Source organism: Ursus americanus, chromosome 2 (genome assembly GCF_024610735.1).
Source record: "Ursus americanus isolate L20-20 chromosome 2, mUrsAme1.1.p, whole genome shotgun sequence".
NCBI lineage: Eukaryota > Metazoa > Chordata > Mammalia > Carnivora > Ursidae > Ursus > Ursus americanus.
The window spans coordinates 32678234-32704623 of record NC_142128.1 but is presented as its reverse complement, the minus strand read 5'-3'; the positions used below and the strand labels follow the sequence as shown (position 1 = coordinate 32704623).

The 26390-nt window shown below is 48.1% G+C and overlaps 1 protein-coding gene across 1 annotated transcript in view; it reads right to left on the bottom strand.

The window, feature by feature from the left end:
• Nucleotides 1–26390, bottom strand: part of GRIN2A (glutamate ionotropic receptor NMDA type subunit 2A) — a 133485-nt gene that overhangs the window by 20402 nt on the left and 86693 nt on the right. The window contains exons 4-9 of the mRNA XM_087865638.1: nucleotides 24855–25060; nucleotides 19289–19457; nucleotides 19025–19178; nucleotides 13896–14021; nucleotides 10278–10507; nucleotides 2933–3093 (exon numbers count right to left, since the gene is read on the bottom strand). Of these exons, the coding sequence (XP_087721764.1) occupies nucleotides 2933–3093; nucleotides 10278–10507; nucleotides 13896–14021; nucleotides 19025–19178; nucleotides 19289–19457; nucleotides 24855–25060 (1046 nt within the window). The remainder of the gene's footprint in view (nucleotides 1–2932; nucleotides 3094–10277; nucleotides 10508–13895; nucleotides 14022–19024; nucleotides 19179–19288; nucleotides 19458–24854; nucleotides 25061–26390) is intronic.

Sequence of the window (26390 nt, the reverse complement as noted above, 5' to 3'; positions counted from 1 at the left end):
TTGGAGTGGAGAAAGACTTTTGAATTATGACTCAGAATCCAGAAGCCTTAAGAAAAGATTGATAAATTTGACTGTAAAAAACAAATTAAAAAATCGGCATGGAAAAATAATACCATCTGGAAGCTCAAAAGATAAGAAAACCAGTAACACCATTTGTAACCATACCACAAACAAAGGGCTTATTTGTCCAATACATAAATTAGTATGAAAAAGACCAACAGACCAATAAAAAAGAAATAATGAATGTTTTCCAAAAAGGAACTGCAGAAGGCTTTTAATTATGCACCGATTGAGCTGAAGAGACCCGCGACACTCAGGAAATGTGGCCACTGTGGGGGGCACCAGCAAGAGGAGAAACAGTGTGGGAGGAAGGTTCTTTACTGTTTATCTTTTTATACAATACTTTTTGATTTTGAATTATGTAAATGTGCTCTCTATTCAAAATTTAATTAATTTAAATAATTAACCAAGCAGCTTGTTAACCCAGTAAGTGGTTTTCCCCAACTTTAACTCCACCAAAACTGAACCTCCCAGAATGAGCACGGCCATGCCCTCACCATTACGGGCATGCGGAGTTCGTTCTTTCTTTCTTTTTTAAAGATTTTAGTTATTTGAGAGAGAGAGAGAGAGCATGAACAGGGAGAGGAGCAGAGGGAGAAGCAGGCTCCCCACTGAGCAGGGAGCCTGATGCAGGGCTCGATCCCAGGACCCTGGGATCGTGACCTGAGCTGAAGGCAGATGCTTAACCAACTGAGCCACCCAGGTGCCTGCGGAGTTATTTCTTTAAAAAAGACTCCTACTCCTTTAGCTCTAGTTTCTGAGCTAAATGTAACAGCACAAAATATCCCCCACATGGAAGACTGAGTAGAGGGCAAACCCGCCATCTGCCCAAGTTTGCTGGGATAGATGTCATAATTGTTACATGGCTTCCAGAAAACAATTTGTACCATTTATGGCCAGGAACTGTTTCCATTCCTCTACTCCTTTTTGTTCGTATTGTTTTTTAAAAAATGGGAAAAGAAAGAAAACAACGCATTTTGTGAGCTGGCTGACAGATGGATGGAGAGGGGGCGAGCTAGGCTTCACCTGCTGTTTCTAACCAATGTCGTCCATGTTTGCATTCGCGGTTTGTCCCAAGCAATAGTATATGTTGATGCAAAGACCATGGCAGAAAGAAAGAAACAAAACCTATACATGGGTCTGGAAAGTCATCAGAATTTCCTGGAATCTACTAAAATCGAACATACACACATCCTGTAGCTTGGCGACTCCTGTCTTAGGTACATAGCGAGAGCAACGTGCTCCCTCGTGCAAGGACAGACCTGCATGAGAATACCCCTGGGAGCCCTCCTCGCCACAGCCCTGAATGGGACACCACCTCAACGGGCAACAAGATGAGAAGTGATGGGTAACTTTGGAGCATGTGCCCATCCTGAAATCCCCCGCAGCAATGAGAACGAAGGCGCGGAAGGACATGGACAGTGTCATAAACAGACCTGCTGAGCTGAAAGAAGACAGAAAATGTCTGGTGTGATTTCATTTACATGTGAGAATAACAGGCCAAAAGAATCCATAGCTTTAGAAGCAAGACTGGCCACTGGAAAAGGGCGCGGTGGGCTTCCTGGGGACTGGCTAGGTCTTCTGAACGGACCTGCACGGTCAGCTTGTGCGAAGTCCTCAGGCACTACACTTCCTGTGTGTATGTCTTCTGCATTCGTGTGACGCTCGAATAAAACATTTCTAAAAATCACCCCGAGCCAGGATGAGGGGTGTGTGGATGAGTTTGGGATAAGTCACGGGCTCGGCTTCTCAAGCCCCTGCTGAGGTTCTAAAGAGATTCCAAAGAGACTGAAGAGACAAAATGCTGCCAGCCACAGCTCCTGGAAAGCAGGCAGGGACGGAGCTTGAGGGTTTAGACGGGGCCCCGTCTGCCCCACCAGACACGAGGGAGCAGGCCCGGGGGGCTTGAGGGTTTAGACGGGGCCCTGTCTGCCCCACCAGACACGAGGGAGCAGGCCCGGGGGGCTTGCAGAACAGCCGAGAGGAAGAGGGTGCGGATGAAGTTCCAGGGTAACTAACTGCTCAAAAATCCCTGACGACGAACGTGGTCCACAGAAATTCGCTTTCTGGATCAGCAACACTGCCCCCGTTAAAGAACTTCATTTAGAAACATAATCGTTTTGAATGGAACCCTCCCCAAACTGCATTTCGCACATCCCCGACATTCTGAAGGTCCCATTAGGAGTCCCATCTTACAGATGAGGCTGAGAACAAGGAGGTGTCTACCCAGAGTCAGAAACAGCAGCAGCAGGGGGAGGAGAGGCGTGCTCCGGTTTCACGTCCTCAACTCCTAGCCTCTGCGCCGTCTTTTCTGGACAGCTCCTTATTTCGAGCGTGCTACGCTCTGTGATGCCAACAGGTGGACAGAAACATTAGCGGCAGCTTTAGAGAGACTGAGTTCACATTGCTTTTCTCTCCCCATTTCCTTTCTTCTCCATCAATGTGATACTTTCAGCTTTCACACAAAGCTGTACCCCAAAAACTCCTCCTTAAAATCGATAAAAATCTATAGCACTTCGTTTCCAGCACTTTAAATAAGTTAACAAGCTCTTTAGATCTTTTCCTTTGACTAAAATATCCCACTGAGTGGGACCAAGTTCTTTATCAGTTTAAGAAACCCCTCTGGTTCTCTGCATTTCAAAGTGCCCTGGATTTGCGTTTCCTTAACACAACTCAGAAGGAAGCCTGAGATGCTCATCGGGTCACAAAAGCAGCCCTCGCCTGGGGTTCCTTAACGGCAGCTGCTTTCCAGAAAATACAGAGCTGAGGGCAGATAAGCACCAAGGCACGCAGAGTCATTTTCTGTGAGGTTTATGGGCTGACGGGCCTGCGGAGGGAAAAATACACAAAAAAAGCAACCCATCATCCTTACCCTGTTTTCAAGCTGACCAAGGCATCCTCCACTCCCTTCTGATTGAATTTGGTCATGTACTGATGCATGTAGGGGTAGTTATTACGAATGTTTCTCTCAGTACTGCCGTTAGGCACCGTGCCAAATCGGAAAGGTGGGGAATAGTCGTGAGGTCTCTGAAACTGGAGAGAGAGAGAGAGAGAGAGAGAGAGGGAGACATGGACAGACAGGGCAGAGACAGAGAGAGAAGGAGGAGAAGTCAGCCACCATTCTGTCTTGTGTCAAGGGTTAAACATTTGCATGCCTTAGCACAGGACAGTAGAAAAACCATGCATTTCTGGGCTTCCTTTTTTATTTAATCACACCTGCCACTGGCCTGCCAGCTCTAGGAGGTCGGAAACAGCGTCTGTCTCATTCCCCCCGCCCCCCCCCCCCCCCCCCCGCCTCATCCCCCAGTGCCAAGCAGCGGGCCTGGCTGGGTGTGTGAGAGATACTTGTTGGCTTGACTTTTTTGGCCCCGTTATAGAGACTAGCCTCGTGGGGGGCACGCGGGCCGTGCTCGGGAAACGCTAACTGAGCTGGCATTAAAGTATTGCTTTACTCAGGTCGTTGATCTATCTTCTAGGGAAATTTTCTGCTTGCCCCACCAATCGCTCCCTTCTCTGAATCCCATTGACAATGACCATCACCTCCCCCAGGAAATGATGAAGAGCAACTGAACATGTCTCCCCAAAATATGCCTCTTTGGCATAAGGATCCTCTTAGGCTGGCTATTTTTAAGACACAGCAGATGGAGGGGAAGCTCTGAAGGGTAGAAGTTAACCCTTTCAGAAGAGGCATTTACACGGATAAGGGAAAGCTCCACATAGAGGGGTGTCTTCCTCTCAGCACCTGGGAAAGGAAGATGACTCGAACTCTAGAAACTCTTGTCAAAAGTGTCGAAGGCATCAACTTAAATCTGCATGATAACCTCACCCTTGTTTACTGTGCTTTTCCTGACAACCTCCCATCACTGGCCTCCCCACCCCAGCTCCCAGCATCTCTCTTTTGTGCCTAGCTGGAGGGGAGTTTAAGCTGGTGGCTTGGGCCATTGCAGGGAGGTACTTGGTTTTCCTGGGCATGTCCCAAGTCTACAGAAGGTACCCATGCTTTTGAACTTCTGTTTGTTTTCCTCCTCTTAATCTGTCTTTTATTACAGAGGTATCTCAGCCAAGAACCTAGAACGGTAGAGGGAAAATTACTTTTCCTCCCCTACAATGACTGTATGTTTGCCATTCACTCTTTCTCCACTCACCCATTCATTCATGCATGCATGCATCCAATACTTATTGGGGGCCTAATATATTCCAGGCATAATGGCAGGCTCCATGAACATTTCTTGAGCTGAAGTTCCTCCTAACCATGAGCTTCCTGGGGGTGCCTATGTCTTGTACAGCTCTCAAGCCTCCAAAAGGGTTGGATGTCCATACTCTGCTTCTCTTCCCTGATTGACTGATACTGTCTGTTCCCAACTTCAGTTTTTGGGGCAACCCAACCAGATTCATAGTCAAGAGTACTCGGTCTGAGCTTAGACACACAAATAAAATGTAGAGTCAGCACAGGTCAATAGTACAAGGTTGAGCTCAGGTTCAAAGGTTTAAAAATCAGGTTCTATCATTTACGAACTGTGGGACCTGAGATAAGGCACTTCACACTGCCTCCATTTATTTCCTGTCTCTAGGGTGGAAACATACCAGGACTTCCCTTGTAGGGTCAATGGGAAGTTTCAAAATTGTTAAAACTTGTCAAGTAATTAACATAGTGCCTGGAACAGAGTAAGCACTCAGAATCAATCACTATTGCTTTTTATTTTTACTATTAGCATGGGCAAAAAAAGTAACCTGGGCTTCATTTTTCAATGAGATACAAAATTTTGGAACTATAAAGTAGTGATAATAATGACCAGCACTGTGCCAAGGACTTCACAAATGTTGGATCATTTCATCCTCAGGATGAATCCGCCAGGTAGCTAATCTTAGAGGCCCCATTTTACAGATGAAGAAACTGAGGCTCTGAGAGGTTACATGACCGGTTTGGGATCCCACTGCTTGCAGGTAGCAGCCCAGAATTCAATCCACATATGCCTGGCCTCATGAACTCTGTCGTTCCTCACACACTGTCACTAGTAACCCTCTTTTAGAGGGAGGACCGTGAGACCCACAGAAGGGAAGGACACCCAGCAAATCCACGGTGGGACCAGGGCCGGGATCCACAGATGTCTCCGACTTCTAAGCCCACAAGTCTTCTATGCAGCTCAGAACCGCTGGAGAAGCGTCTGGGTTTACCCGAGTCAGACGGACTGAAAACATCATTCTCCTTTCCAGAATCACACCAGGTTTCACTATTAGAATTTCCAGTTGAAAACTGTGTCCCCTCAATTAGGCGTGCCACTGTGTCATAAGCAGCCGCCACTGCGTTTGGGGGAAGGGGCCACACATTGTCCAAATGAGATAGATCCTCCTGCTGGTGCCTTGGGCTGGGAGACTGCGTGTGTGTGTGTGCACGTGTATGTGTGTGCACACACACACAGGAACAGCAAAATGCTCTTTGCACTCACTGTGACAGGCAGTGCCTCAACTCATCACCAAGAGAGGACGAGGCCCCAGCCCCGGCTTGATGGCACAGCAGCCGCCGGCTCTGGGGACAGAGTAACGGGCTGTCGGTAAATCTAGCTGTTACCGCAGTGGCTCTACTCTCCTGAGGCGCCCGAGATGGGCCCTTGCACCAGTGCTTCCGCTTCACTCCCCATCCCCCGCACAGGAGCCATGTAGCCCTTAGATTTCCTTCCGTCCCCACCTCTCCGCCTGACACAGGACGGAGACGGATATTCAGCCTCCGGGATGAACTGCACACTTCTCCGGCCTCGACTGTACCTCCCGATGCCAAACTCGGCCCAGCACGGAGATCCAAGGACCTTTCCTACTGGAGGAAAGGTGGTCCCACTTCATAAAGCACGACTCTTGGTACATGTTCCATAGACCAGGACATGTCTCCAGGTCCACCCTCTGCACGCACGCACGCCCCTTCAGAGCATGCTTCCTACGTGTGATATACTCTGACGTCATCTGCTGTGTTCTATTTTTTCAACAGTCCTGACCCTTCCATTGATTTCATGACTCACTAAAAAGCCAGGATCTACAGTGTGAGAACAGTTAGGGGCCAGCACGGCTCATCTCCACAATCCCAGGGCCTCCCGCTGCGGACATGTCCCATGTAGTTTCCGGAATGACTTCTAGTGCAACTTTCTCCCGGCGAGCTCCGTGTGCAAACAGAAAGAAACAAATGTGGGCTCGAGCAAGGGAAGGGGTGATGCAGGGGGGTCCACGGTCAGCAAGACCACAGAGCAAAGTACTCATGATGCCTGGCAGTGGCAGAACTCCCTGGCGTTTCTCTCTTTCAAGGCAAGCTCTTCGGGATGGAGGAAGGACAGATGGAAATTAGGGGAAATAAAATGTTTAGGGGAAACGTGGCAACTGACCAGGACATTTCTTCATTCCTCTTACACACCCGAACTATATATTTATTACAAATATCTGCCTTCCGAAGCTATGAATGAGGGACATTGGCACCTGGAGCCCTGTATTTCAGGTGCGGTCTTCTCCGGCTGCTGGTGGGCTACAAGCTTCCGGAGGTCAGCATCAAACAACTGTGGCCCTTAGGGGGTAGAGGAGGCTGAGAGGCCTCTGTTGAGCCAGTGACCACCCAGCAGTATGAGCGCAGTGCTCAGAGACAGCACAGCTCTACGGGGACACGTTCCTGGGCTCCTCTACCAAGGAAAGTTCCCGAATTCCCCCCCAAAGACCAACTAGTGCAGTGGTCCTTGAGACCCTGGACGTGAGGAACGGGCTCATGGGGCAGTGCTGCTGATCATGAAGGAGGAGGAGGAGGGGGGTGATGAAGAGGAGGGGAGGGGCAGTGGAGGCGGGGAGGGAGGAGGGTGGAAGGAGGAAGCAGCATTTCTAATAGGATTATCTCCCATGTGCCAGGCACCGTGTGGGGATTATTCCTAAGCCTCATATCAACCTTGCCAGAAAGGTATTAATACCCACCCCCACTCTTATTAGGAAATTAAACTTTGGGGATACTGGCATACCGAAGGCCACGAACATCTTATGGCAAGGTCGAGATCTGAACACAGGTTCATTCGACCCCGAGGACGACACTGCTCTTCCTACTACGATAACCTGCCTCCCAGGGATGGAGCTCCTCTACCTGAGATTGCCAATGTGTTGGAAAGGTTCCCCACCAGCATTTCAACTTTCCTTTGGTGATTCCTAGGGGGAACATCTACCCGTGAATCTGCCTATTTACAATCGAAGCCCAAGCTCGTGTGAGCGCACCGTGGGCTTCAAAGGTGCTTTTCCCAGCAAGCACGAAGACGGCAAAATGCTTTAAAAGCATCGTAAACCTGAGCTGTTACACAGGTAATTGTGATTTAAAAAGAAAAAAAAAAAAAAAAAAAAAGAAAGGGGGATAAAAGCCCACTGTGTAGAGTATTAAAATAAGTTGATTCAATATAGATTTTTATTTTGCAGACTCTCTTGCTGTATCTGTTATTAATCTTCTGGGAGCATTTAGCTTATTTACTCCAAGAATTTTGCTGTTTATCTAATTGTATCAAACATTTAATTAAAAGAGCTATCCGCTTGCCACTAATGCTCTGAGCTTGGAAGCAGAGTGGTGTCCCGTGAGGATGTGGTATCTGTTACTAGGTGTCTCCAAGTCAGAGAAGGTCAGGCGAATTATTAGCGGTTCTAATTAGTTTTCCCACAAGCGGTCATGTTATTTAGACCCAAAACTACGTGGCAAGGGATTGCTTTCTCCCCTTGCCTTTGAAAATAGCAACAAAAAGCAAAATGGGCTGCCAACTGCTTTCTTGAAAAACGCTTCGCTGAGGACGGGGCCCTCACTGCCTCTGCGGGACCCCCAGCTGCTTCTTCGAGGCATTGTGTTTTGGCTCCCACGGTGTGATGGAGTCGTGTACCGGTGCTCTGTGGCTGTCGGGGACTCTAGAGGCTACAAGGCACGTTCAGGATGGCTGCCTCCTCTCATGCTTGCTCCAACCTCTTCTCCCAAATGTACTGGGAGGAATGGGGAGACGGGGCCAGGTTCTGTGACGATAAAGGCACCACGCAGCCAGCACGGGGCACGGAGGGAACGGGAACACGAGCTTCCTGACTTGATCTGCTGTCTCACAGGGGTCGTGCACTTTAGAAGCCAACCCTGAAGCAAGGGCTGGGTGAAGACGATGTAGTGAGGAGGGGCTCCCGGAGAGATCCGGAAGAGAGTGGGGGCAGGGGTTAGGGAGGGAGAGGAAGCCAGCTGAGGGGTGATTTGGGGCAAAGTCTCAGCTTCCACCTGGTCCCGTGGGGAGCTCCGGAGAGTAAAGCGTACCATGGGTTGGTGCCCCTGGACGCAGTGGAGCAGCTGGAGTTTTGGGCTCTCACACTGGTTATTGCTGGTTACAGGGGACTACAGGGATTGGGGGAGCTCAGACCCCCAGGCGTTTACCGTTGCAGTAGGCCAAGGTAATCACCCTGTGACAGTCCCTGGTAGGAGCCTCTGTCAGCAAATGCGGGAGGGGCACGCAGAGCTGGAAAAGGGGGTGCCAGGAGAGCTAGACGGGGCACCCACAGTGTCCTCCACACCACGCATTTCTCACTCAACACACAAGTATGTCCTGGGCGCCCCTAAGTGCCAGCTAACTCCATCCTAAGCATCACCTTTACTCTCAACAGTCTTACCTCCTTTATAACCGCTGCTCCTGCCTGGAATGTTCTTCCCCATTCACACTTACTCTTGTGTTAGTTGTTTTTTTCTACCAGACTTTAAGTTTCACAGGAGCAAAAGCTGAGGCTGCGAAGTTTGCCAGGATGGTTGGGAAGACCTCTCTCAGGAGGTGGTGTTTTCCCTGAGGCCTGAGAGTCAAGGAGGAGCCAGCCACGGATAATGGGAAAGAACATTCGAGGCAGAGGACGTAACCAGTGCAAGAGCACTGTGGTGGAAAGACGCTTGGGGTATTGAAGGGACGTGGTGGGGGGGGCTCATGAGCAAGAGGGAGGGAGCACGTGGGGGTGGGCCAGATGATCCAGGGCTCTGCCACCAGGGGAAGCAGACTGGCATTTATTCAAGCCACAGTGGGAAGCCATCAGAGAGAGGCCAACCCAGCCCCCGCCCCTCATCATCTCCCTGATGACAGGCCTTCTCTGTACCTCTTTCAAGCACAGCATATGTCACAGATAAGCGGTTAGGGCTTTTCATGGTTGATTTTCTATTCAGCAGTTTGTTGACGAATGCCAGAAGAATACACGTAGACTTATGTCAGCAAGACATGCTGGTGAGATTTTATAAAGAGAGACGATTATCCGCATACACGAGACGGACAATCTTGGCCGCGCAGCAATCCCCACACTGCTGAGCTTAGCAAATCAGAGTTTGTTTGCTGAACCTAAGATTTCAATGGAAGGATGCACCCAGTTTACCTCTTTTCTTCCTCCAGTGTGCCTTTCTGAATAGCCACTCACAGCCCGCCGCCGCCCCCCCCCCCCCCCGCGACATTCCAGCAGAGAATGGAGACGGCAGGTGGGATTCCTGCCGCCTTGCTGATGGTGGAAGCGCAGCCCCACCACAAGGGAGGGCTGGAGATGTGCCTGAGTGAAAGAAGCCGGTGGCGCGTTGGCGAATGAAAAGCCTCTCTGTCCCTTTTGTGTCCCTTCAGGAAATTTCAGGTGAGTCGGGAATGCAGACGGTGGGGGCTGTCTGACTCCCGGGTAAAAGGAGCTGTCAGGCTTGTCTCTGGTAGGCTTAAGAGAGGACTTTTTTTTTTTTTTCCAGGTCATGAGTGAGAAATCCAAGGCATGGCAGATATTAGAGACTCGGCCAAGGCCAGAGAATGGGGGGGTGGCTACGGCCGGGAGCACCCCACTTCCTCCCAAGTGTTTCCTCATCGAGGCTCATGGATCTTCTCCACCCTCACACGCTCCCTTGAAGGGAGAACTCCAGCCTTGGGACCTTGCATGAGTCACAGAGCCTTGGGAAGCGTCCCTGCTATGATCCTATAAATATGAGAAATGACCATTTGGGGAAACAATGCTTCCAAATGAGATCTGGAATCTTTTAGACCCTGGAGGGCTGAGCTTAAGGTTCTGTTTCTAAAATTCTTAGAAATATGCCAATTGAAGTTCAGGGAAAAGACACAAAACCCCTCCGGCTTCGTGCTTCAGAGTCGGTGGTGGGTTTGGATGGTAGGAGCCCGAACCACGCCCTTCTAAGTAGAGACCATTTAAGATCCACCCCTCGGGCGGTGAGGAAAGCAAGGTGACATTACCTTTTTGTCACTGAGGCCGGTCACTTGGTCCACAAATTCCTCCTGAATCATGAAAGCAGCCAGGTTGGCCGTGTAGCTGGCCAGGAATATGACAGCGAAGAAGGCCCACACAGACACCATGATCTTGCTGGTGGTCCCCTTGGGGTTCTGCACCGGCACGGAGTTGTTGAACACCAGGCCCCAGAGGAGCCATATAGCTTTGCCAATCGTAAAAGAAGGCCCGTGGGGTGCTGCAAGTAACAGAAAGGACACTCTCAGCATTTTCTCCAAAGGGCTACGTGGTGGCCGCCCGCAGCCCCGCCGCTGGCCAGAAGATGGAACGGTCTCTCATGCTTGTGCCCCATCACTGCCCAGAACCCCGGCCACCACAGCTCCCTTTATCTTGAAAAACGAGCATTCTTTCTGCATTGCTATCTGGCTGGATTCCTGCCATGTTTCTTAAAGAAGGAGAAATCAAAAATAAAAAGAAAGGAAAAGCAACTGGCCATGCAGAATGTGGGTTTGGATGAGAAGTCGCGTTAGGGCCGGTTGTAAATTTGGATTCAATTTCCATTTGGGGGAACCAATCTCCTTTAATAAATGTAGCAAGCCTTACAAAAATGTGTGCGTGGGGGCAGCTTCGGTTTCATGGGCTGATGTGTGGTATTCTAATCCGACTGTCCCTAGCAGTTGCTTCTGCTCAAACGCACGTGTAAAGGGAGCACAGTGGAAGAACGAAGCCAAACGGAAACCCTCTGCAAATGGAGACATCAAGGAGCAGAGCTAGAGAGCTTAATTCTTCCACCGCTTCACAGATGGAAGACATGTGGCTGCAGGTCATGGACCATGAGCTCTGAAATCCCAGCACTTTTTCTTCCTCAGGGTAGCCCTGCAACAGCGACGGTTCCCTTCTGGGATTCCGAAACGTGCCTCGTAGCCATCTTAGCTAAAGAGGCAGGGCAAGATGGCACAACGTATTGGGGTGGGCAGTATGCCCACCGGGAAATGCACACGTTAGGGCTTTCATGTCTGTTTTTGCACAAGGGGAAAGAAAAAAAATGTATGCCCTCTTTTCACGGGCAAGAGGTCTTCCTTTAACAGAGGGTTAATTTTTACATCATTTATGTAGATGAACATATGAAAAAATGACCTACTCAGACTTCCGTTGGCAACAGCAGCAGAGCGGGCAATAAATAAACTGGCAGAAGTGATCACTGATGAAAGGTATGAAGGTCTGGGCAGGGAGCCTGGGAGAGGCAAGCTTTCTACACACCGGAGGCCAAACTGCGACCATACAGCAGTATTTATAATATCCCCCGCACGGCACATTAAAGGGAAGCCAATTAATTCTGGTACGCTCAAATCTCAAATGCCTCTGTCTCTCTTTGCCTAGTTTTATAATCTCCTGGGCTTATTCCCAAGATGCCAAGAACTCTTAGGGAAAAAAAAATAAATAATTAGAGCCCATCCAGTTAACTTCATGAACTACTGGATTTTTCTGAGGGTTGCATGTGGCCCAGGAATGACGGCTGTTTGGGAATCAGACATGGGCCCTCGCAGGGGTTCTGTCCAAGACTTTTGGGAATTAGTGATTCGTGAATACTATTACTGAGCCGTGCGTACAATCTTCCCCGTCAAGTGCAGTGAGACGTACCAGAAAGACACGCTGCACAAAGAAACCAGTCGCTGCCCTTTGTCGAGAACTTCCACAAGCGGTTGAGCAGAAAACGAGAAGCCTGGGGGCGATGGAAGGGCGGGGAGGTGGCGGGCTAGGTTCCTCCCTTTACGACAGTCTTCGAGGTATGTGCTTCAGCCACGGAAGGAATTACCACACATGACCGTCCTTTGGATCAGTTTTATCTTCCAAGACATGGTCCTGGTCTACCTGCTCATCTCCTGCTAAGTCCAAACCACTGTAATCCTTGCTCTCAGAAAACCAACACCTTCCTCCCTGGGCTCCCTCCGTCCACTGCTGCTTGCCCCTCCCCTTGTCCTGACAGAGTAGCCCCAGTGACCTTCCCACACTGCACACATTTCATCCTGCCTCTTCCCTTCATCTTGTATCACTGTCCACCTCACTCACCCCCATCTTCTCTGTTTCATCAAGATCGATTCCCTGACAAGGCCTTTGCATGGGCTGTTCCCTCTGCCTAAAATGCTTTTCCCTCCATTTTTTCACATGACTTCTCATCCTTGAGGTCACAGCTCAAATGTCATGTCTTCTGAAACTTCTTCCCTGCGTGGCTGCCATCTTACCTGAAGTAGTGACCCCTACCCCCCACCCTTGCCCGCCATTACTTCACTTTGGTTTCTATTCCTCTTCTTAAAATGTATTACCATCTGGGATTATTGATATAAGTGTTCACTTGTGGTTTTGCAACTAAACTCTCAGCTCTCCGGGGGTCAGGAAGACTCTATCCAGTTTACCGCGTTATTCCCCTGTACTAGCACAGTGCCTGGCACCTTACCCACTCAGTAAATACTCATGAGAGAAATGCACGAATTCGCAAAGAGCACAAACTCTGATCCCCCAAACGTGAATACCGATTCCACTGACGTATGATCCCTCACAGAAAACCTTCTCAGGCCCCACTCTGTGGGAAGCTCCGTATTGGTTAGTGACATTGCCCTCTGAGTGGAGGCTGACGATTCTCCCACTTAAACACAACATGATTATTCATGGCATTTTCACCGTGTTTTGTTGATGGGAGATGGTTTATATATAATAATCACCACTCTATGATGGTGAAGAAGTGGGAGGATTTCAATAAGACTAAGTCCCTAACAGATTCCCACGACCTACTGGCTGTTTCCAATACTGAATCTTCCAAGTGGAAAGAATATATGGCAAATTCCAGGGCCTTGATTTTGAATGGCTGTACACAGAAGACCTGCTGTCTCCCACCAACTTAAGTCATGTTTCAGGAAAGAGATTTGGTCCTAGCAGGAGCCTTCGGAGGCCATCCACTTAGCACGTGTCATGCATGGAGGAAAATGCACTCCGAAGTGATGTAATGTGTTTGTGCTGTGACATGAATACTGGTTTGCAGAGGAGCGGCTTCCTAAGTTATAGCCAATGACTCGCCCAGGGCAATTTTCTCTCTACTGATTGCAGCTTTATCAAGCACGATGCACTTAGGTCAGGCACTGCCAAGAGGAAAATGTAATTCTTTGGGGGAAAATACCACCTTATGATTATTTTTATCGTCAAATGAATGCAAGTGTGATTCAGTAATCTGGAGAATGTTCTGAAACTAGATTCTATAAAAGCCACTTTCTCTGCGTAGACGGAAGGCGAGATTCACTGCAATCTTCCCATTTCTTTTCACACAGATTTTAAAAGTTAATTGCCAGAAAAACTTCTTCGAATCTGCTCTCTCAACAAACTGTCCATCGTTTCCACCTAAGAACTGCGGACTCCGCATGATAAAACGACGGAAACGTTTCATTTGGCTTTACCCCTCTCTCAGCTGAGGCCGCTAACCCACACTGTATGGAACGACAGGCAGCCCTGGTGAGCGAGCTCCATTCACACCACAGACCCGCAAGACAGCAGAGGGCGATGCGTTCTGAATCGGAAACCTCTGTAGAAAGTCACGAAACAGTGTCTGCTTTGGGTTACACTGAGAGGGGTCTCACCTTTCCCTCTGGCCAAGCTTCTGTTGTATCCCACGGGGCTGAAGTACTCGAAGACGAAAACGGCGATGGCGGACACGATGAGCAGCATGACGAACATCATCACCCAGACGGAGGCGCTGAACGGCTCTGCGGACGGAGAGGCCAGAGCAGCGGGACGCGGTCAGGGACGCGCCCTCGCTACCAGGGCCGGCAGGGAGCCCAGAGGTCCCCCGCAGGCTCACCGAGAAACCCTCCCTCACGCGAATCTGATCACTCAAACGAAGCTAGTCACTGTGGATTCAATCGTCTACACCATCCTTCGTTCTACAAAACGGATGAGGTATTTGATAAGGCTGCATATAATAGGATAAAAATAGGAAAGAGCATATGACATTTTCCCAGTCGGGTCACGGAGAGTAAACACAGACGGGAGAAGGGATGCAAATGAAGAGGCCACAGGGTTCTATATGATTACAGCATCACCCAGGGGACCCACGCTAGGGGGAAGCAAGACTAGACCCAAATACTCAATCCTAAGGCTTCTGTGGATCAGCGTGGGTTTTATTCTTATTTTCATTTTATCCTTACATGCTGGAGGGATGATGGGCAGGGAATTCCTTAAGGAAAGGGAACATTACAACCCTTTAGAAAAGGATCATAAAATCACGGGGTTGACAGCAATATTGGAAGGTCATCGTCTCCCCCACTACTACCATACTCCCCACCCCACCCCTGCTCTGGACCGGATGAGCGCTCTACAGCTTTAAAATCTTGTTGATGTTGGTAATGGGCTTAAATGCATTTGAAAAGTCATTTGAGGATATTACATTCACATGGTAATTCAATGAAAAAGCATCACTTAAAGAGTAGAGGCAGTGAAGTAGTAGATGGATAGATGGTTATTTCCCCCCCACAGGAGTTTACATCAGCTCATTTTTTTTTTTTAAGATTTTATTTGACAGAGAGAGAGCTCGAGCAGGGAGAGCAGCAGGCAGAGGGTGAGGGAGAAGCAGGCTCCCCGCTGAGCAGGGAGCTGGACACAGGACTCAATCCTAGGACCCTGGCGTCATCACCTGAGCTGAAGGCTTAACCAACTGAGCCACCCAGGCATTCCTATCAGCTTATTTTCACAGGGCTGTCTCAGAAGGTCAGGCCAAGTCACAAGGTTCTAGATCTTAGAACTCAGAAAGTTAAGAGCATTTATATTCAGTCTGATCGAGGCAGCTGAATGGAGCCACTGTATCCATATATGACACAGATTTGCTAAAAAATCAACAGAGGCTAAAATTTTGAAAAATGAATATATCTCCACCTGAACGCCTCACTGGGAAGAAACCGCCCTTGGACACCAATAAACTCATAATCTTTTGCCTCATAAGCAAACATTTTCTGAGGGTAAAATAGAAGAATCCCAATAACACCCTTGAATAGTAGACATGTTATTATTTTTAAATTGTTTTTCTGATGGAGCTAGTAATAGTCATAAAGAGCTAGGCTGGTCGCAAGCCACCTTACCATTCAAGTCTGTGACTACCTAACACAGCCAGAGGTCATCATAAATTCCAATTTAATGAGCTTACTACATAACAAGAAACGAGTATGTCCGAAGCTTTAACTACATTGGGTAATTTAGAAACGGGAAGGAATGCTTTGCAATGCAGTTTCAACAGTGAGGCTATGTTAAAAAGAAACTGGTAACAACACAGCCTTCGCAGTTTGAATAACACAAGATGAGTTCGAAGAAATCAATGGGATTGCAACTACAACATATCTTCGCTGAAATTACCCTGGGTAATAACAACACTATGTCCCTGAGATCATCGCAATTTGGTAATGAGGTGTATCCAAAAAGGAGAACAACCGAATATTCAAGATAGAAAGAAATGGCAAAGTAATTCTCCAAGTCGGGTATGCTAATGGCACGGTGTGTCTTCCCAGAGGAGGGTCACCCTGACAAGTCAATGAGCACAGACATGGAGTGTGCACGGCGGTGTGTGCTGTGCTCCATACACACGGTAAATTGAATGGACTAGTTGTTTGATTCCATGGTTAAAGCCAGAATGGGCGGTAGTGGTGGTGGTGCGCTGTTCAGGGTCCTGAAAAAGGCATCCCAGTTTAAAACATGTGCTTTTACTAATCTGATAAATTCTTTTCTCTGCAGATTGGGATAACACAATAAAAAATACAAGGGGGCATCCTTTCTGAGTTCTTCATCGGCACGTTACAATCTGTGAACGTGCAGTGGGCTTCGTTTGGTCACTGATGCATCCTAGTGAGGACACGAACTGTTCCAGAAATTAGGTGGAAGCTGGATCAAGCAACTGATCCCAGAGGTCTTCCCACTTGGAAGTGACATCTGTCCCTTGACTTGTGAGTGTGGCACAGGGATAAAAGAATTCTGCTATGGTGTCTGGTTCTAATAAGTTAGGTGCCTGGGCGTGCCCTGAAGGATTGCTACTCTCTCACACACACCACCACCACCACCACCACCACCACCACCACCACGTAGAAAAGCATTGCAATAATGGTGAGGCACCGTGTCTAAGGAGTGACCCAGAAATATTGCGGGTGGCTCTGAATTACATCCTCTACTGGTGTAAAGCGGACACCACATTCATCCATGAGGGGACTTCAATCTAGGAGGCTCTGGGTCAGCATTTCTTTGGATCAAACAATCCAACCTGCTTGGAGAGTCTTTGGAAGTAACTGAATGGAAATATGGCGAGAGACACCGCCTCTGTCCTTGAAGAGCCTCTGGTTACATTTTTACACAAAAGCTCAGAGGCATTTACCTGCAAGTGTTTCCAAAGGGAGTTAATGGAGTTTGTGGAGAGAGGATAGGAAATAATGAAGAGCAATGCAATCAGATTTTGAATGTTTGGGCTCTTCCAGATGACTGAGCCAGTGAATGGAAAAATGTAGCTTAGCATGGTTCATTATGACTTTCAAAACCTGCAGATAATGACCGTAAATAAGGGGGTGCACAATCGAATAGGGATGTAACTTAGTGACTAAAAAAAATATTAAGCCTACTGATGTCAAAACAGCTTTGAAAAGTTTCCTCTGGCTACAGTGTATTTTATTTTATTTTTAAAGATACAATAGGTAGAGTAAGGGGGAAGGGAGGCTTAAGTTAGCAAAAATACCTGACTTTTTACGGACATGTTCTACGAATGCAGGTAAGATAAAAATCTAGGGGAAACTGGGTTGAGGCCAGATTCGATATCAGCGACCCATTTTTGATGAGCCAAGCCGGCTGATGGTATTTTTTTTTTCTTCTCTGACTGAATTGGAAAAAAAGTTCTCTCGAGCTCACTATGGAGGTATGTTAACAACTTGTGAAAAGAAACAGATTTCTTGTGGCGCCTGGGTGGCTCAGTCGGTTGACTTGATTTTAGCTCAGGCCATGATCTCAGGGTCGTGAGTTGGAGCCCCAATCCCAAATCAGAGCCCATTTGGGATTCTCTCTCTCCCTCTGCCCCTCCCCTGCTCATGCACGCTCTCTCTCTCTCTTTCGAAGGAAGGAAGGAAGGGAGGAAGAGAAAAGAAAAGAAACAGATCTCTTTCCATGAACTCATTTTCCAACCTTTTCTTAACTTCCAGGGCCAAAGAGCCCTGTTAAAGGGTCTGCTAGGGAGTGGGAAACTGTGATAAGGAGTGGTTCGTGCATAACGATCCACCCAATCGTTGTGAAGATTCTGCACGCGTCGTGGGTATCAGTCGGCTGCATTTTTCATGGTGTCGTAAGGCTCCCTTACCGAGATGTGGGTCCATTATCCACATCAAAGACACAAAGGGAACATAATGAGGCGTGTATCTGTCAAGAATGCAAGTGGGGAGAACAGAACCAAATCCATGGAATGGTAAGGATTTCAACATCTTAAATGGATTATCAAAAATGGAAATAGAAAATCCATACGTCTCTGTGAGTGAGGTGGTACCCAAAATCCTGCTAGTCAACGTTTCACTCAAGAGAATGAAGCACAGACAGCTTCACCAGGTGCCACCACGACATCTCCACGAGGACGGTGGGGAAACAAGACTGTGGGCCGGGAGCCGGTGGTATAAACTGGCTCCAGTCTGCAGGGCGGGCTCTCTAACAGACAAAGGTTCTTGTGTGTGTGTCTGGAAATGTGTAAGAAATTTGGTTGACTTTGATTTGTTTCCCTCTCTCGTGCAGCTTTCTTTTAGGGTCAGTGTTTGCCTGGCCTTCCTAAATCTGGGACAAACTCAAGGATACGGGGGTGCCAAGGAGAAGGGAATTTGAATCCCACTATCTTCAAGGTAGCCACTCCCAAACACTGTTGCTGATAACCAAATACTCCACACAATACTTTCAAGAAAAAATAAGCGATGCTTAGCTTTGTCCCATGCAGTTTCTCTCTCTCTCTCTGGCCAGGCATATACACATAGAGTGCTAAAGAAAACAGGATGATAGAAAGTAGAAAGTAGAGCTCTAACTTGCTCTAAAAAAAAAAACAAAACAAACAAAAAAACAACCAAAACAACCCCTTTGATGTCAAAACATAAATTTATGAAATAGTTAAAAGGAGAGTAAGGAATTTTCTCCCTTACAAGCCAGTCCGCTTGAAGGATAGTCACTTTTAAAATAGGATTCCATTAATTTCCAATCAGTATATGCTCTTCACACTACTTGTATTTTGTTTTTCAGAGTGCTGGTATAAATCACGGTGCAGTCATCATCATTTCACCCTCACATCCAGTAAATAAACAGCTGTCACTGCCAGGGAGGGAGGGAGGATGGGAATGATGCTGAATACAGCCTTATAGGCTGATTTAAATGAACTGTGGACAGACAGGTTTATTTTTTTAAATGTTTTCCAGGCTCTGAGACATATATCTGCTAATCTACATTCCATACAATCAAGACCAGCATCTGACTATGTGATGGTGTTTTCAGCAGATAGTTCCGAGTCAGAGATAAATGAAAGATGTTAACTGGGGGTGGGGGTGGGGGTGGGGGTGGAGGGAGGGAACTGAGCTCATTCAGATAGGACAGGCTTTGGAATGTGCTGATGTCATTACAAGGAACTGACCAAGGTCCTACCTGGTTCCATCCTTCCAGCAAACAAGACAAATACCTCTAATTCCCTGTGAGGAAAACAGTAGTGACCCTGCCGTCCACATACCTAGAAAAGCAGAAGGCGAGACAGTGCCGTTGCTTCTTGAAACCATGACACTGATCCCCGTCTCCACAAAGGGCACAGAGAAGTCCACCACTTCCGAGCGCTCCTCGTTGATGGTGAGGGAGCCGACCGCCATGACTGCCCGTTGGTAGACCACCTACACGCAAAGGCAAAGGAGCACAGAGACTTTACTTGTCCTTCCCACCGCCCCCGGAGCTCCGCAGGCACGGAGTCTGGATGTGAGCCCGCAGGAGGAAGGCCACTTACTTCGCCGATCATCCCGTTCCACACGTTGTTGACTTTCTTGCCATGCTTCCCGTTAGTCACCAGGTACAGGTCATAGGTGAACTTCACAGTGCGGGAAAGTTTCTTCAGGATATCGATGCAGAAACCCTTGCAGCATTTCTTAACGTTCACGCCCTCATTGGTTGAATTGCTGTAGGAAAAAAATCCCGAGACAGTAGAATATGAGTGCCGGGAGATTTACTCACAGTCGTTACCTAATACGCCTCCATGGTTTTCCATGTGGGAAACTGAGGCCCAACACGAGGCAGTAGTTTACATCGGCCAAGGGACAAAGTGTTCTTAATGGTGACAATAACCATGACAACGGCTTTTATTGAGTGATTATTTGTTCCGTGTACCATGCTCCATGATAATTGTTGAAATAAACTCCATCACATTTCTCATAGTTAATAGTAGTGTCTCCCCATTATGCCAGTGAGAGTTACCACCTGTTATACTTAAGTTTATGACACCTGCAGCCTCTCGAGACCAGAGTGCGGGCATCTGATTTAAGCCGAATTATAAAAGCTTATCGGAAAGTGGGAGAGAGACAGAAGATGTGAAATTCTCAGCTGTAGGAGGGTTTTGCTTTCTCTTATCACTGCAGATAGATGTTTGCAACCAAAGAGAAGAAATAAAGGTGGCTTCCTTAGGAAAGGCACTTTCCTTCCTGCGGAAAACGTGGCTGAGACCCGGAAGACCCGGGGCCTGCCTTGCGCCTGAGTCCATGAACTAAATGTGTCTTGATGGAGTCATCTGTCAAATGAGGGCTCCTTCATAACACTTTCCCTCCCTCCCTACATACAGGGAGTGTAAAAAGCTGACACTAGAAAACAGCAATGTCCTTGGTCAGGAAAAACGCTATTAAAATACGGAGGGTACGCCCTCTTAAAAGCTGTCATCATCTACCAAGGTGACATAGGCTGCTTTCTACCAGCCACCTTGCTTTATTTACCTGGCCAAGTTGCATTCAAAGGATATATAAAAATCAGAAAAGCCTTTAAAAAGGAAAGAAACAGGGTCTTCCCAATTAAGAGCTACTGCTTAGACAGCTCATGTAGGAAGATCAAGCCCTCTCTGGGCAACAGAGCTGGTCCACCCTGTGATGGAGGTCACTTGATGAGCCCAACTCCCCTGAGTCATGCGTGTCATGAGACATGTGCTCTGGACGGCCCATTGCTGGCACATCCACACACCAGACTGCTACCTAAGCACGACAGTGATGTTTATGGAAATCCAACAGCACAATAGGAAAATACTTCCATCTCCATATCACAGGAAAAAAAAGTAGGTTACACAGTGTTCCATACAGAACAGTCCTAGCTCTATAAAAACAGAGATGAGCTCATGAAATATCTGGATGGAAAACAATGAAATACGAAGTGTAGCTATTTTTGAATGGTGAAAATAACTTTTTCTCTTTTTCGTATTTTTGGGGTTTTTTCCCCCCACGAATTAACTGCCATGAGTATATTCTACACACATAATTAGATATACACACACACCTCAAACACCACTGATGTCTGTCAATGCCCAGGAACATGGGTGGATTTGACAAGGTGACTCCGAGTCATGGAAGCGGGTTATAAAATGCCTAAACATGACAGAAACGTGTCCTAAGTACATGAAATCAATGGCATGTCCAAATACGATTTCCTTCTCAGTATCTGTCTGCAGCTCATTGGTGGCAAGAGCCGATTCTCTTTTTTTTCCTGGCCACCACGGCCATGCATCGATGCCTCTTCTCTACCTCTTCCTATCTGCGTCTCCTTTGCTCTCTGCTCCCTCCCGTCATCTATCACAGGGCCTTCCTTCCCCTGGTCAGGAGTCCTGGGAGAGTCTGGATAGGAGTTACCAACGCCCCAGGCTTAAGATTCAGGGTCACAGGCACACAGTGGTACTCTTTGGCCTCACTGAGAACCTCAGCCAGTTAATGAGTTAATTATCTCCCGTTGTCTCCTAATACTAGGCATACGTCTAGCTAGATACATCGGTCATTAATACATTTTCACCCAATAAGCAACCACTGAGTACCTACTGTGTGTAAGACATGGAATCAAACCCTGGGCACATGGGATGAAAAGACACACAGCAAATGCAACAGATGAATTTCTCATGGGGATTATGAGAACGCAGACCAGCCTATAACTGGAAACTCTCACTGGTTCCAATCACAGCCCCTGTGCATGTGTGTATGTGTGGAGGGGGGTGTGATTTGACCACCCAGAGAAATGTGAGAAATAGCGCCCGATGCAATCTTTCCCTGCTCCCCACCATCACCCAAAAGAAAGGGTGACCCATAAAAGCCAATGTGGGGAAAGGGGTCCAATAAGTAGTGCAGGTCTCCAGCTCTCCAGTTTTCCAGTGTGGCCAGCGGATAGGATCACGGCCATGGAGGTCAGACAGAGCTGCTGTGAGGTCCCGGGTCTGCTCCTGACAACCAGGAAGACGCAGACGAGTCTCTTCACTAATGAGCCTCAGCTTGGTCCCTCGCAAATTGAGAAGGTTGGTTCTTACCTTGCAGGATCGTTGGGGAGATTAAATAAAGTGTCTAAAGCACCTCGCACGTAAAGGTTTAAAAGTACATTTCCTCTCTTCTCACCCAGCATCTGACAGTTTGGGGGATTAATCGACAGTGTGGCCCTTTTCCCCGACAGATCAAACCACATCATTTTTCCTCGACTTTCTCTTCATGCCTTAACACCCAACTAACAGATGAAAAGAAATGCTTGATTTCTCAGCTCATTTCCCATTACCCATGTTTTTAGAAGACTGATGTGTGTCCTAAAGACCCCGCCACTCACCAGAAGGGAGAGACAAAGGTTTTTCCCTGGGAGAATATCACCAAGAAAAACAGAACCACATTACCTAACAGAATCCTTCTTAGAACCAATCAGCCTGCCTCAAAGATAGCACCTTTAGGAAATGCAATTGATCCGATCTGTGTTAATGTTGGGATGAATGGGTCCCAGTGACTGCCTATGGCTTTCAAAGACTTTAATGTCGCCTCGATGTGCAGTAAACTTGTCATGTTGCCAAGTGGGGAAAGGGAAGCTGCAAGCCGCTGCCTCCCACAGGAACCAAAAATGTGAGTTTGAACCTGTTAATCTGTTTATAGTCTCCAGTAAAAGAGTCAATTCTTTTAGAGAGGAATTTACTGAGGGGGGGTTCATTTTCTCCATACAGATGTGGCTCAGGACTCACTGACCTACTGTTGTCAGCTTCTAGGCTTTTCTTTTAAAGATTTAAAGCTCCTGTTATGGATTGTGAGGCCCCAGAGGCTCCACTTGATTGGCCCCTATCGAAACAAGGGAGGCACTGCTGTCATAAAGGAGGTGCCCCTACTGAGGTGAGAGTCTTCGCTTTGTGCCAACCCCTCCGCTTTCTTCATCTGATCAAGCTGTGCTCAAGGAACACCCACCCAAATCCAGCTCTCCTTGGACAACTTTCCCACATTTCCCCCTTCCGTCTCCCGCCCAGCTCGGGGCTCTCTAGCACCGCCCTGGGCTTCCTTCTGCTTCCCACACTTGCCCATCTCTTTCCTCCCTCAGGGCCTTTGCACCTGCTGTTCCCTCGACCTGGAAGGCTCCTGCCCTGTTCCTCACGTGGTCATCATCCTTTCCGACATCGTCTTCTATCCCAGCTGTGTGAGGGACAGCAGCCCCGCGTACTCGAGTTACTCTCGCCTCACACCACCTTACTTATATCCTTCACGAGGTTTATCATAACATGCAGCTGTCCTGGTCTTTTACTGGCTGAGCTGTTTTGTAACTGTGCACACTCCATCTTGCAAGATCCCCGTCTTTCGTCTTCTCTGTTGGCTGCTGTATCGCCCGTGCCCCTCACTGTGCCCCACACATGAACTGTGATTCATGTATATTTATTTATTGACTAATCTATTCAGAATTTCAACTCCAACGAGGTTCCTCGTTGATTAAAAGAAGATTTTTCCCCAAGCTACAATGTGTCTTCATAACACATTGTGCAATCATGTTTTTAAAAAACAATCTTTATCCCAAGCACTGAGCTCTGGGGATCTGCATCCCGTCTAATGACTTACGTTGGAATCTGGGATGCGGGAGGACAGGGATCCATTCGCTCATCTGTTTGAGCACTGTCAACACTGCTGCATCCTGTGTCGTGCTTGTCACTGGGCATACAAGACTAATGAGCCACGTTTCCAATATTTAGGTGGCTCACACTCCAGGGGGAAAGACAAACTACAAGCCATGAAAACAGGCGACAGAGAGATGGAGTGGTATGCACTGAATGTCCGAGTTCCTTCAAAGTCACGTGCGGAAACCCTACACCCCAGTGTGATGGCGTGAGGAGGTGGGGCCTGTGGGAGGTCATGAGGTCAGAGGGTGAAGCCCTCATGAAGGGGATGAGTGCCCTTAGAACGAGATGGGAGAGCTTGCTTGCTTCCTGTCTGCTCTCCACTACATGATGATACCAAGAGAGGACGGCTGTCTGCACACCAGACACCCTGTTGGTGGGCTCCCAGCCCTCAGAACCGTGAGAAAGAAGTGTCTCTTTCTTTAAGCCATGCCGTCTGCGGCGACCTGTCATGGTAGCCTGAGCAGACTAAGGCTCAGAGACACACCCAGGGTTCTGCAGAAGGAGGGAGAGCAAACCCAGCTTGGGGAGGGAATTAAAGAACATGGGAGAATTATCCAGATGAAAGGAGGTACTCGGAAAATACTGACAAAAATACTCCAACAGTAGGCCTTTTCCTTTCACGAAAATCCCCATGAGGGCGTGTTTTTCTTTGTGTTTGCACTAGAAAGCCTAGAATCAGGGCCTGGGACTTGGTCGTGAAGCTTTGTGCTTCCCCAGAAGGCTGATAGGTTAGGGATAAACTTCACCAGAAGCTCTCACAAAAACTGTCAGTTCTTCCTTTGGTCTTTAAGAGAGGAAATGGCACAGATGTGACGCTGGCTTGCTGTCGGTGAGTGAGGAGACTGCCAGAAGGCCAGGTCCATGCCGATCACATCGGACAGTCATATGGAAGGGGCACCATGACCCCCAGCTGGAGAGAAGTTTTCAAAGTTTTTAAAGAGTTTGTATCTGGGATATATAAAAAAGATGGAAGGGAGGAGATGTGCAGGGTTGGAGGGAACAGCCAGAAAAATTTAAAAATATATATATTTTTAAGGCAAGACCGAAGGGGAGGGTTGACGGAGCACAGTGGTTAAGAATGTGACGGTGGCGTCCGGTGGACCAGAGCCCGAGTCCTAGCTCGTCCATTTACGCATCGGACGGCTCTGACCACGTTTTGAATCTCCCCGTAATTCAGTTTAAATATCTAAAACGGGCAAAACGACTTACCTCCTATTGCTGTTGCTGGAATTAAATGAGTGTAAACCACCCAGCGTAATTCCAGTTATTTATTTAAGTCTTAAAAAATCTAATATTACAGATTATCATCTAGTATTAGCCAGCCTTTTTTATATTACACATTATGATATTAGGGACACCGCTGTTGTCGATGATAGAGGCTATTTTTAAAGGACTGGGCGCATTCGAGTGACAGCATCCCCAGACTCACTTGATTTTGACGAACTTCCGACACGGCACGGTGTTCCTCACGCACGTCTCGGTCAGTGGGTCTATGTCCTCCACGATGACGAAGGGGGCCTCCTCCAGGGTGACGATGCTCAGATGATTGTCATCCGGCTCACAGTCTGAGAAGGACTTGTACCTCGGCCACACGGCATGCCTCAGGCTCAGCGTCTGGTTCTCCCACTTGCCCACCTGCATCAGAGAGACAGAGGCACACCTGTGCTTTCCTGCAGCACCGACTTCTGGAAAGGTGAGTCCTTCCCCATACAAGGTCCACGACAAGAACCTTGCCCATCTTGAGGGCTTTCCTGCTACCTCCTCAACATGTGCTTCTGTTTCTATGCTAAGAAAAATAGGGATAAAGGGAAAGCAGAGTACTGAGTGGCCCCCGTGCCCTGGCCTCTCCCCCGCTAACCAATATGGCGGTGGTGCCCACGCACTGAGACGGGCAGAGCTCCCCAGGTGATCCTAGCGTCCCGCCAGAGACTTTGGGACCACTGATGTCTCCAGAGCAGTGTGGAAATTTAGAATCAAAGAAGTCTAGGCTGGGACCCCCACCTCTGCCACTTACTAGCTACACAAATCTGGGCAAGCTCTGAGCCACTATGAGCGTCTGTTTTCTCCTCTGTAGGCAGCACAACTCCCCCTCCTTTATAAGGACGTGGTGGCAATTAAATAAGAAAGTCTGTGAGCTGCAACCAGCACCATGCCCAGCACGTAGTAGGGACTCCATACTGGAGAGACAAGGAGTGTAGGAGAGACAAGGAGAAGGAGAAATTTTTTTAAGATGCTAAGGGAAAGAGGACGCAGAGAGGAAGACGATGGGGAAGAGCAAAAAGGCAGGAGGAATGACGGGACAGTCAACACGGGGAGGACGCGCGGGAGAGGAAATCGGGAGCATCATTTCATGCTACTTAAGTTGCAAATTAAGGTGAACTGTTATTAATCCGACCCAGAGCGGAGACTTCCAGCACTTACTGTGCACCGAGACCTGTCAAAACAGAATCGATCTGCTCCCTCTGAGCAGCAGCTGGCATGTTAGCGAAATCAAACTGAAGGCTGTATGTTTTGAACCTTAATTTTATTTGACAGCTTATTGGCACTATTCATATACACCCCGGGAGAAAGCTGCTCCCGGCATCGCGCTTCCTCCTTCCTCCTGCTCCCCCGTGCAATTGCTTGACACCACAGGTCAGCGCTTTATTTGTAATCCCAACCTCAAGGAAACACCTCGTCTGAAAAGCTAAGTGCCGAGGCCAGGCTGGGCTGTGTTGACGTGACCCGCTCACCTCCCCTCCTGTAATATGAGTGTCGCCAGAAATGAATTTCAGGCCCGTAAAGAGAATTCAGACACGCTGGACACCCAGAGGGGTGATGGGGTGGCAGGAGAAAAGGCAGACAGTCCTCCCTCAGACTGCCCTGGAAAACGTTTGCTGCTTAGGGTGAAACATTCCATGTGGCCAATTAAAGAATGGCCCAGCATCGCCAATACCTTCCTTTTTAAGATAGGAAGGGCTGTAGA